The sequence below is a fragment of the Hemitrygon akajei genome, chromosome 6 (assembly GCF_048418815.1).
Source record: "Hemitrygon akajei chromosome 6, sHemAka1.3, whole genome shotgun sequence".
NCBI lineage: Eukaryota > Metazoa > Chordata > Chondrichthyes > Myliobatiformes > Dasyatidae > Hemitrygon > Hemitrygon akajei.
The window spans coordinates 148884130-148896853 of record NC_133129.1 but is presented as its reverse complement, the minus strand read 5'-3'; the positions used below and the strand labels follow the sequence as shown (position 1 = coordinate 148896853).

Genomic DNA, 12724 nt, shown 5'->3' with positions numbered 1-12724 from the left:
GGCAGGGGAAAAAAATGTACATGTGAGGACTTGTGAGAAGTACAACTTCAATCTCATCAACTAAAGAATAGTTTGTCTTGTAGAACCAGAGCATGATTATTATACTGTTACTAACTGGACTGCTTGCAACTCATGTCTCTTTAAAAGAAAACGTGATCACATTCAATGTTTGGTTTTAAATTCATGCTCCCATTTGCATCTAAAAATGTCACTTATTAGTCTATCTGCAAAGCAATGCCTTACTATCTTTACTTATTCAATTATTTTCTTATGCTGTCTTTAATTTCAAATTAATTTTAAATTAACTTTTATCATTTCTTACATTCTGTTATCAACAAATGGTCTTTTCAAATAATAGAATCCATTCAGTGCATAATTTAAATACCTAATGTTGAATCAGCCTATAAAAAGAAATAAGCCTCAATTTTGCTATATGTTTATAGTATTTCCTCTATACTAATGGCATCAGTGTGAATCTATGCTATAACCTGTTTGCTGCTTTACTAACCTATCTAAAGGATAGTCTCAAACTGCACAAAGTTCTACATATTAGTAAGATATTGGATCAGTCAAATGGAAAATTTGCCCAATTAAATATCACATAAAATCTGCACTTTGCTACCTTTGTACCTAAAATGATCCTTACTCTTTAAACAGAACACAAAGCCTTTGTTACATAGACACCAATTAAAACAGCAAAAATAAACACAAATCAAAATTGGGCACATTTGGAATTTTTCAATTAACACAGAGCATCTCAAGAAATTAGCTCAATCTTGATGTGTACCTTTTAAAGCAAATAAACTGCATTTGGTCTTAAAAGTTTCAGGATAGATTAACAGAGATCAAATTTAGCAGCTGAATAATTCACTTCATATTAAATGGTAAGTCACTACTGCTCTCACAAAACACTGCAGCTCTGCCCTAATGTGGGCAATGTCAAAGGTAAGTTACTAGTAATAATCACCTTCATAATTTTGAAAACTTCATGTGGTTATCTCAAGGTGTCATCTTTTCAAAGTCCGCATGGTGGTGCCATGAAATCTCACTCTGTTATTTCCAGTTAACAGTGAACATATGAAAAGTTAGCATTTTGACTAAGAGATAATTAAATGTCAATAGTATTGATGAAATGTTCAGATCATAGATATCCACATTTACTGAAAAAATAGATAATTTATCCTTTGTGCACTCTTGACAAAATAATTCATAGTATTAATAGAATATAGCAAAAATAAAATTGAGGAAGTTCTTTTAAAGAAGTAAACATATTGTATGCTCTTAAAGCTGAATTTGAGAACATTTTTCTATCCCATATCATATGACAAATTTCAAAATATCAACCAAGTTCTATTGATTTCATTTAGTTTAATATATCATAAGTAAGTGATGTTAACACAAAATCAAACTTTATCATATTTAGCCCAAATTTTTCCATGATCCCATGAAGAATTTTTCACTCAATCAATCCTTTATTCTAATAATTCTATTAGTGTATTTGGAAGAAAATTTTCGAGACCTTTTGCTTCAAAGTTTACTTCATCCCTTTGCATTTGATTTTCTTTTTGAATTACATTTTTACATTTGTTTCAAATGACTTTTATAAGTCAGTTTGACATCATAAACCTGGACAGCATATAATGTGCAATAAAACTCTGCTGACATTTTCTAAACATAGAAGAAAATTTGACATTTAATCAAAGCTTTCTGGTATTGGAAATCTTAGACAATTAGACCCAGAAAAGGACGAACTTATAATATTATCCAGCTCAGCTGCATAAGCAATTAAAAATATATTTCTCCATATTCTTGATATTTTTCAGTGATACCAATATTTAATCAAAGCTGCTGCAGCTTGTATCTGTTCATTCAGTCTGCCTTTAGCACTCTCTCCCTGTTGCATTACATCTGCTCTATCATAATTTATTGATTTCTTCCAAGTTGCAAAACAGAGCTGGTGGCATGTTAATAAATCAGTAGTAGGTAAATGCTTGTAAGAACCAATAAAAAATGGAAAACTCATTAAAAAATACAAGATGACTAGTCAATCTACAAAATAGTAGGTTTCCTGACTTGTAAAACGTGAACAAATTTGGAAACATCTAATTAATCAGTAACTGAAAGTCAAAACTGCTTTACAAAGACATTAAGTTATATATTTCAGTGTTTTAATAGATAGCAACTATGAAGTTGGCTATTTGTTTTAAATGCCTTTAATAATACTTTTAATGAAAGGCCTCTAACTTCTTTTCAAATACTTGCTCTTGGATGATACACTTGCCCAGTATTATCACTATCACTCCCATTAGATGTCACAGTGTCAAAATATGCCAAGGCACTTATTTTTCCAGTATGAGTAAATTTATCCTTTTCCATTGAATTATTCTAATCAGGCAATATTCAGACTCTCTTTTTAGTAAAAAGGCTCTATGTGAGTATATGATTGTATGCACATATGTTGTTTAATATTTTAGAAACTTAATAATTTTGTAAAAGGGAATTTAGTTTGAAACATTCCTTAGATAATACAGTGGGATTTGGAATCCTGGTTCTGGAACAGTTGTCTGGGACTCTAGTTGCTACTGAAGTAACATAATCAGTGTGCTGCTGTACACTAACAGCTTTACTTATTAGTATCAATCACCAAAAAAATTCTCTATTCTCATATTTTTGCAGTGTATTTGATTTTGAATTTTTATATTCAGCAAAACATTTTTTTCCAATTTAAGCCTTATTAGTGTTTGACAAAGTACTTCTGTCCATTCTAACCTAGATGTCAGGTTCCCATCATGCATTTTAAACAAAAAGAAGCTTAGCAATGCAAATCAAAACCCAAGTGATACCATTAACATTTTAATGTTTTCTTTTTGCAGCAAGATCTAATCGACCATCTCCCATGGCACAGCACCCAATGGTCTCAAAATCCAAGCAGCAGTGGTCAGCACGTCCCCATCTCCCCAAGTCCCACCAGACTGACTCGATTGCCAAAGCAAAGGGTGGAAATGGTGGAGGTGGTAACAAAGGCCTTATGGCTCGGATCATACCTGTGTATGGATTTGGATTGGTTATGTATATTTTGTACATCCTTTTTAAGGTACTGTAAGACTTACTTACTGAGGGATGTTATGGTGATGAAAAGTTCTTTATTAATATTGTCTGTCCCTCTGTAGAGTTTTGAACAGACCATTCACTGTTCTCCTCATCACTCATGCCCAGATTCCAGTCATAAGTTAAAAGATTGCTGTAATGTGTGTTAATTAAATCTTAATGCAAAACTGTGTGGAGAATGAGGCAAATGGACGTGTCTTGTGAATTAAATAGAGATGAATGGAGAAGATAAGCTGTGATTAAATACAGTGGAGCAATTGCCACTGACGGATGTAGCTCATTTATTGCTCTCAAAAAAATCAGGCAGATTTAAGCTATCTTTTCTGCAAAGTATATTATGTCGAGGTAAAGGAGTTTGCTCTGATTTAATTCAGTATCTCAGAGATGCTCAACTTTGAATCACTGTAGAAAGCGGAAAGAGCTAACATCAGGAAATGTATTAGGAATAACACCAGCTCCAATCTACATGCTGATTCTTTGATTTAATGCTTTCACAAGTGAATTAGACAACATTCAGATATGCTTCAGTATTGCTTTGTGACCATTATTTACTGCAGTTTTTATTTTAATGTGATAACATGGGTAAACTACTGCAGTATTAGGACAAGTTTTATTAACCAGAGTGTAAATTTTGCTGTTTACCTGAAATAAAACCTTGGTACTCAATATACAAACGTATAAGGATAGTAATAAAGAAAAAACTACATTAATTTGTATAATTCCACAGCAATGAAATAGCCTCTTGTCTATCAAATCTACACAAGTGTTTATCTTTTTCTATACATGGCTACTCTTATAATCTTCTCATACACAATGCATTATAATTGCTTTGACTCAAAGATTCAAAGAGCGTTTATTATCAAGGAGTGTATAATTTATACAACCTTGAGATTTGTTTGCTTACAAGTATTTGCAAAGCTGAAAGAACCCATTTAAAAACTATAAAGACCAACCCCCAATGTGCAAAGAGAAAGAGGGGGAGAAAAAACAAATCATACAAACAATTGAAGCAGTCAACACCAACAGCATTCAGAATCAGAGTGCTTAGATTCAAATCCCCAGAGCAGTCCGGAGTAGGCCCAAAGCCTCGGTACTCAGTTCATCACATTGCTGCAAAGTTCGCAGACATGAAGCACAGCACCCAGGGGCAGTTTCACAGTCTCAGCGTTGTAGAGAGGGAAGCCCCCAGTCTATCAGGGTTGGTGTTTAAATTGTCTGAACAGTGGATCATATCTTGCATTAGAACCTGGGTTCCACAAAGTCGAATTGCTCTGGGCCTAGGTTTCGCTGCCAAAGAAGCATTTCTCAACTTCTCCAAATCAGCTCGGCGCCCAGAGCGATCCACACAGTGACTGTCGACACCCTGCCTTTTTCAAGAGTGGCTAATGACAGGTTATTTTAATTACTAATCTCCGATGTTTTTCTCTAAATTCCTTCTTGTTTTGCTTTGTACCTTTCTGCCATTGACTTGCAGAGTGGTGCACAGAAATATTTACTAGTTACCTAATAAAGCTCTAGCCGGCTGGTGGCGTAGTGGCATCAGCGCCGGGCCTCGGAGCGAAGGCTCCCGAGTTCGAATCCAGCCGGCTCCCTTGCATGCTTTCCATCCGTGCTGGGTTGAGTGTCGAGCTAGCAACTTGGCCTCGTAAAAATAAGGACGCCTGCTAAAAAAAACACTGGCACAACAGCGTCCTGATGACTCCACTTGGAGTTAAGGGCTAAAAAAAATAAAGCTGTTAGAAAATAAGAAATAGAATTGGGAGTAGACCATTCTGCCCATTATGCCTGCACCACCATTGAATAAGATCATAACTGATCTTTCATCTCAGCACCATCTCCTGGACAAGTACCACCAGGAACAGTTACTGCCCCTCAACCATCAGGCTCTTGAACCAAAAAGGATAACTTCCTTCATTGAAATGTTGGGACTCACTCTTAAAGACTCTTCATCTCATGTTCTCAGGATTTATTGCTTATTTGTTTATTTATTCTTTTGTATTTGCACAATGTATTGTCTTTTGCACACTGGTTGTCCACCCTGTTGGGTGTGATCTTTCATTGGCTCTGTTATGGTTATTGAATTTTTTTTATTGGTTTTTTAATGCATTTTCTACATCACTACAGATGGGAAAAAAACCCAAACCAAAATGACGAAAATTAATACAGTGCAAAAATAAACATAAAATAATCATATAATACAAAAAAGATAATTGAGAAAGCACCCAAATTTAAGTCATGTAAAGTTAGTATCCTCCCCAAGCCCTGCAACAAAAAAAACTCCAGACCAACCACAACACAATATAGTTGTGAATATAAATCAGGACATTCAAACCCCCAAAACTGTAAATACACTTGAAAACAGAAGATAACAATGCCTACTACCAAAAAAAAAGAGCTGAAAGCAAGGGACCGAAAAAAAAAACCTTAATTAAGAGGAAGGTTATGAAAGTACTCAATAAAAGGTCCCCAGACCTTATGGAACTTTATATCCAAATTAAGAACTGAATAATGAATTTTTCAAGGTCTAAGCAGGACATAATATCATTAAGCCATTGAGCATGCGTGGGCGGAGCAACATCTCTCCATCTAAGGAGGATTAGACATCTAGCCAGGAGAGAAGCAAAAGATAATATTCGACACTTAGTCAAACTCAAACGTATATCTGTCTCACCCAAAAAACCAAACAAAGCAATTAAAGGGTTAGGTTCTAAGTGGTGATTCAGAATATAGGATAAAGTTATGAAGACATCTTTCCAAAATTTCTCTAAGCTAGGACAGGACCAGTACATATGAATAAGAGAGGCCTTGCCCCTTTTGCATTTATCACAAAGAGGACTGATATTAGGGTAAAATTGAGATAATTTAGATTTAGACATATGGGCTCTATGAACAATCTTAAATTGTAAAAGGCAATGGCGAGCACAAAGAGAGGTTGAATTAACCGATTTGAGAATCACTTTATCTGATGAGACTTGGGACTGAATTTTTTGAGTATGCACACAAGAAAATGAATCTCATGATTGTATATGGTGACATATATGTACTTTGACAATAACATTTACTTTGAAATTTGAACTCTGCACTCACCCCATATCTTTTGCTTCTATTAATATCTAGAAGTCTATAACATCTTAATCATTTCAGTATTCATGAAAAAGTGGAAATACAAGAGACTACAGATGCTGTAATGTGGAGCAACAATGTGCTTCATGAAAAAGTGCTGGTCTGCAAGTGAAGCCCACATCCTTTAACAAAAAGGCTTCCAGGGCAATAAAGTACCCTTGAGGTTCAACAAAAGTTCTGTTTTCCTTTTTGTCCACAAACATCTTAATATTCATATGGCCATAATACACTAAAGTCCAATTAATTACTTATTCAAATTGTGGTTTGTTTCTTCCTTAAGTTCCCCACCTCATCACCCAGAATCAAACTAAGTTGTACTGTTTCCTTGCTATAACTGCAGTACATTGACCAGGAAAAGAGAAAGTATACACAACAAAAAAGCTCTTTCTTTCTCACAACACATTGTTTAGTCAATCAGTGGGTAATTATTCTCTCCAATTATTACTTGATTTGATTATTATTCCTCTAATTGCTGCCCATTACTTACTGTAATTGAAGTCTGCCTGCTGGGAATCTTTTGTATCTTTTTGTTCTTAGACCCGTTAGTCAAAAGCCTTGAGTGCACTTTTCACATGAATGAGCTGCTTCATGCATATAATTGCGGTTTGGATATTTCCACCAGCTTCACTTTCATGAACGTGCATATGTAGTTCCTTTCCACCATCTCCATTCCCCACCCCAGACAAATCCCTGATCCCTGCTTCAGGAAGAGTTAGACAATGCCAGCTATCCCCATTACTTCCAAACCCAAAACCTACATTTTCTACCCATTAGTTATGGGTGGCTATAATAATTAGCTAGAGACACTAATCAAGAGTGGACCTTTGGTTCCAATTATAGCGATGAAATCTAATTATCTGAGCCTATCACCATAATAAGATACAGTGTCATATTTGTCATATTTCCACCAGACCAATGCTTACCAGGACTCTAAGAAATATTATTTTTATTTGAAGTATAATTATTCCCTATAATAGGAACCTATGAGATCATTTACCAGAGATAAATACATAAAATGCTGAATCTGGACTGCACATCATCAGAATCCCTTCAATGTTGTTACTTATGGTGCGATAAAGCAGCAAGCCACCATAAGTGTGTTTTGAATTACTGACAGTCTCTATCAACATAAACAAATATGTTTGCATTATAATTGAAATGGGCTGTTTTTCAAATTTCCTCATTTCCATGATACATCTTTTATATATATTTGTATCTTTCAGATCTCATCCAAAGGTATCAGTCAAAATCCTAAAACAGGAAAGAGATGTGCAGGAAACCAACTTGGAAGCAGGAAGCGTAAAATTAGTATGTGTATATTAGTTGACATTCTGAGTATTAATCAAATGTTTTACCATTGACCAATTCAATTACAGGTTTCTGCCATGACTTTAGACAAAATCAATTTCTAATCCAATTTCCTGTTGGATGTGTTATGTTCATTAGGATCGATCCCTGTATTAAATTCATCTATGAATTCAGTGTAATCAGCTATTATTGGATTACTGATAGCAGATGTTCACTGTTTGTTCTTGTAATATTCATTAAAATCTAACTTTAGACCTGAATTAGTTATAGAGGCAAAAGTTACCAAATGGAATCTGACAGAGGCTACACCATTAGCTATGTATCATGGATGTGTTTAGGAAATAAGTCTTTAAGTGGGGTGGGAAAACCGAAGATATATACCATAATTTAACCAGAACTTCCAGAAATGACATAACAACTTGAAATATGTTTTGCAGCTGATTACGAACTGGCTCAGCTTCAAGCAAAACTGCAAGAGACTGAAGTGGCCATGAAGCAAATAGCATCGAAAATGGGAAATGGATCAGACAAGTAAGAAATAATAACTTAACATCCTTAAAGTGGTAGTTGGTGATATTTTGGAAACAGATTTACTTGTAATTTTAAAACAGGAAAACTTCCCTAGGAAAAGCATTTGGTGTTTTTGTTTAAATAGCAAAGTCAATGAAGAGATCCAAAATTTTTGAAGTCTTCACTGATGTTTTCCATCCTTAGTAATGGGTATCCGAGATGTGACCCGTATGTCTTGGGAAATAGTTACAAACAAAATGCTGGAAGAATACACACATTGTGCTGGAGGAGCTCAGCAGGTCAGACAGCACCTATGGATAGGAATAAACAATCAACATTTCAGGCCAAGACCCTTCATCAGGACTGGAGAGTCAAGTGGCACCTGTGGGGGAAAATGGACAGTCTATGTTGGGAATCGGTGTAATCATTTGTACTTGCCAGTGCGTTAAATTTAACATCGCCACGCCTCATGGAATTAAAATGTCAATGTGCATTCCCTTAACGTCTGTCATATGTCCCTTTGTCTGGCCCCATACTCCTGTGTTGTGCTACTCCAGGTGTAGCTGTGTGCCTGGAAGAGTGGGGGAGATAGAGAAGGCATTGGTGAATATCCTTGAGGAATTCTGAAACAATAAGGACCAGGCTAGGATAATGTGAGGCTCACCTGGATAACAGGCATTTAGGCTGGCTAGCTGGCACTGACCCAATGCTGGGCGCAGCATCTTTGGGAGGAAATACGTCGATAATGTTATTTGGAGAGAGGACAATTGATACAAACTCCTTGGTTTCACTGTCACTCTCCTTAAGTGCTGCCACATTTTTCCCAATAACCAGATAACATATGGAGCCATGTCATACTGGATAATGACTATTGTACAGTGGTATCGATACCCATTGTCACGATGGAGATGTCTGAACTTGAAAGTCAGTAATCTGGTGGTCTGCATATCCAGGTGCTTGCAGTTGTGCCACAGTGGAAACTGAGACATTGGTCATCAGATGCTGCATCCTGGCTGGCTCCATATGTGTACTGATGGAATTGTCCACTAATTCGAGCCAGAATAGATGTGTTCAAAAGCCCATTCTGCAAAAATGAAACCCTTTAGCATTGCATATTTAGAAATGTTAAGCAACTTTCTCCTGTAACCAGCTCTAGTCAAGTGTTTATCTGAGTATTCTGTGGTAGATCTCCAGTGAGTTCTGGTCCTTCAAAATCTAGTGAATGGGCTCCCCAGCTTCTAGTCACAGCTATAGGCTACTAATGTGTAAAGTCTTGTCCCATAGTTCATTTCTAAATTATGCCCAGTGATGGATGGTTGCTACTATGACAAAGAGCAATGGTGTGTTTTCATCCTCACTTTTTACTATTGTCTGGACAGATTACAGTTCTTGGCAATCTGTAATAAGAAAGGCACAAGGGAAGAATGCATAATAATTGTAAGTTTTTTTTTGTCCCATCTTTACCCCATAAAAAAGAGAGAATGTAGGAAAAGGTGTTAAGTGGGAGGTTTAGAAGGAAGATTCAGTATGAGACCTGTTGGATTCTGATGTTCTTGATCCAAGATACATTCAGAAATCAATAAAGTGTCACAAAACTTGTTGCTTCATGATCATTTTATCAAGCACTAATAGAACAAAGAGAATCGGAAGCATAAAGTTGCAAAAGCCTGGTAGACAAGAACAAAGAACAGGAAAAAGAATAAAAAAATAAGGATGGTAGGCCATTGTGGTATGCCCTTCTTATAACACAGATAGAAAAAAATCCATTCAAATTTGTAGATAGAGGTTGACCAATCAGATAGCCCTATTGGAATACAGTAATGCAATAGCAAAAAGCTTCCAGGTAGAGACAGACTAACTGTAACCACTAGGGGACACACTAAACCATTGCATGTATATAGGTAAAATACAAGCAGTCAACTAATTGTTAAACTGCAGAAGAAATAGCAAATTATACATGCAAATCCAACCTTCCCCCTCTTTGATTCTAAATCACACATTTAGAATTATTCCATTTGAGAATTCAGTAGGAGAAAATATGTGGTTTCATTGCTAAGAATAATCAAGAACCATGAAGTATCAAAGAATATTCATAGCATTATGTCATGGTTAGGTAAATTAGTAGGTACGTTTACATGAGTATACAAGTTAAAAGATGTAAACTATGATAAAGCATTTGTGAATGAATATTAGTGCTAATTGTAAGTAGGGGAAATTGGCAAAAATATAGCAGCAACACCTAATATTAGAATAAACATCATAATGTCAGTTCTGAAGTCTTCTGGCTGCTTAGTGATTTGCTCATTGTAGCTCAGCAACGTGGGCACTGTGTCAGAGGTGACCAGCACATTGACCACAGCACTGGTTGTCCTCGTCTGGCACTACTTTAGCTCGCTCGCAGTGGCTTGTGTGCAGTCACTTACATTCCTTTACTACTAAGTTAGTTATTAACAATACTTTATAAGGAATTTTCCATCAAACTCCTAGTGGTTCTCTATGTGGTTTCTTAATCAGGACCCTCTCACCAAGAATCAGGGTGTGTCCACCTCCTGTTGGATCTCTCTAAGGGGCAGAAACCTGTTGAGAAGTAGACTGTAGAGCTTGGGTTAATTTCACACAATAGAACTATCTGCCATAAAATGTGTATCAGCCTCTCTAAGATTGAGGGCTCCCGGCAGTGATACAGGTTACTACTTCGAATGGACTTAATTTAGTTTTTGTTTTGGGTTGCTCAAATGCTACATTAAACTGTAGGAAGAACCATAGGCCATGGTACAGCTTCCTCAAGACACTTAGTCAGTTGTTGTTTGATGGTTCTATTCGTTCAACTTGTCCTGATGACTCAGGGTGAAGTGACCAAAGAAAAGACATTCAATGCTCATCAGTCGATATGATTCCTGACAAACACTCCCAGTGAAATGTGTTCCTTGGTCAGAGTCAATGTGACTTGGCAATCCCCTTCTAGGAATATAGTCCTCGATCAGGGTTCTTGCTGTATGTGTGGCAGTGGCTTCTCTTGCTGGAATAGCTTCCAACCATCTTAAAAATTTGTCCACTGTTACCCGTATATTTGAATCTCTTTGACACTTTGGCAAATTAATGTAGTCCACTTGTAAGTGTAAAAATGGACCAGGTGGAGCAGAAGCTCTTAATTGTGGTTGCTTTTCCACTGCTTCAGGATTTGTTTTCTGGCATGTTATGCATCTTTCAAATGTTTTTTCGAGCTTATGCCCTGAACTTTGGATTCCACCACCATTGGGAGAATCTGTTGATCATCTTTTCTACTCCAGTGTGACCTAGGGAGTGTATCTGCTGTGCCAGATAAGGACACAACATAGTTAGAGCTAAGCACTCGGCAGAGATGGTGCTCGGTGCTCGGTGTCGGAGGGCTGGTCGGAGGCACGAAGTTGTCGGAAGTTTTCGGACGGACTCACAGTTGCCACGTTGGAGGTTTCTTCCTTCTGCCATCTGCGTGAGATGATGGGCTATCTGGGACTTTGAGACTTTTTTTTACCGTGCCCATGGTCTGCTCTTATCAAATTATGGTATTGCTTTGCACTGTTGTAACTGTATGTTATAATTATGTGGTTTTTTTGGTCAGTTAGTCTTGGTCTGTCTTGTGTTTATGTGATATCATACTGGAGGAACATTGAATTTCCCCTTGGGGATGAATAAAGTATCTATCTATCTATCTATCTATCTATCTAGAGATATATCTCCATACTCCATCACTGTTTAACACCCGCCATTCTCCACCCAGAACCATTTTACCTGGTTAGAGCATTGAGCTTGCATCTCTTGAATACCTTGTATGTTTGTCTTTGATACAGAGTCTAATTTCATTGCCATAATTTCAGTTGTTGGGTTCTGTGTCGGATGCAGTTACCAGCCACACCATCAACCAGACATACTAAAGTGTCCTGAGGCCAACCATCCTCCTGATAATCTGGCAAACAATTGAGCTGTTGCATTACACCAGCCTAAGTAGATGGGGCTGGATAATTGGTTTTGTGTCATTCTGCTACAGCTAGAGGGGTGTTCTCTAGAGCTGCTTCATTTATGCCATATCTTTTTAAGGAGAGGAATGTTTTCTCTCCCCTGCAATTTACTATGGACTGGCCAACATTGAATATAAACCTGCAGTTAGGAGATGAGTGGTGTCTCTTGGTTTGAGGATATTTTATTATGTTGTTATAACCCAGTTCTGTTTTGCTATTCAAGTTTGGACTCTAGAACAGTTGTATTAAGTTTATAAACATTTTGGGTAATAAAACCCCTATTGTTTTCATCTTTACCTGCTCTCCCAGTTTTATGCTCATCCTGGTCCTTCACAGGTTCACTGCACTTCTTCCAAATCTTTCTCCTTTTTAACTCCTTCCTGCAATCCTGAATACATCCTCAAATGTATTCCACAGCTTTCCATTGTAGTCATTTTGGAGTGGCTTTTACATTTTAATATGAACCTTTTTGATGGTAATTGTATGACATTCATGAGTTCTTGTCATAGTTGGCCATTTTTGATTGGAGTTCCTACAGCTGTAAGAAATCCTCTTTGGCTCCATAAGTTTCCAAAGTCATAAACAACTCCAAAAGCGTATCGAGAATTGGGGTAGATATTAGCTGATCTTCCTTCTGCCAACTTACAGGCTTCAGTTAAAGCTTTCCGTTCTCCCTG

General features: G+C 36.8%; 1 protein-coding gene across 3 annotated transcripts in view; it reads left to right on the top strand.

The window, feature by feature from the left end:
- The window catches only part of ric3a (RIC3 acetylcholine receptor chaperone a), a 69432-nt gene that overhangs the window by 44492 nt on the left and 12216 nt on the right, over nucleotides 1-12724 (top strand). For all 3 annotated transcript variants that reach the window (XM_073049514.1, XM_073049515.1, XM_073049516.1), the window contains 3 exons: nucleotides 2874-3094; nucleotides 7455-7539; nucleotides 7977-8070. In XM_073049514.1, coding sequence (XP_072905615.1) covers nucleotides 2874-3094; nucleotides 7455-7539; nucleotides 7977-8070 — 400 coding nt within the window. The remainder of the gene's footprint in view (nucleotides 1-2873; nucleotides 3095-7454; nucleotides 7540-7976; nucleotides 8071-12724) is intronic.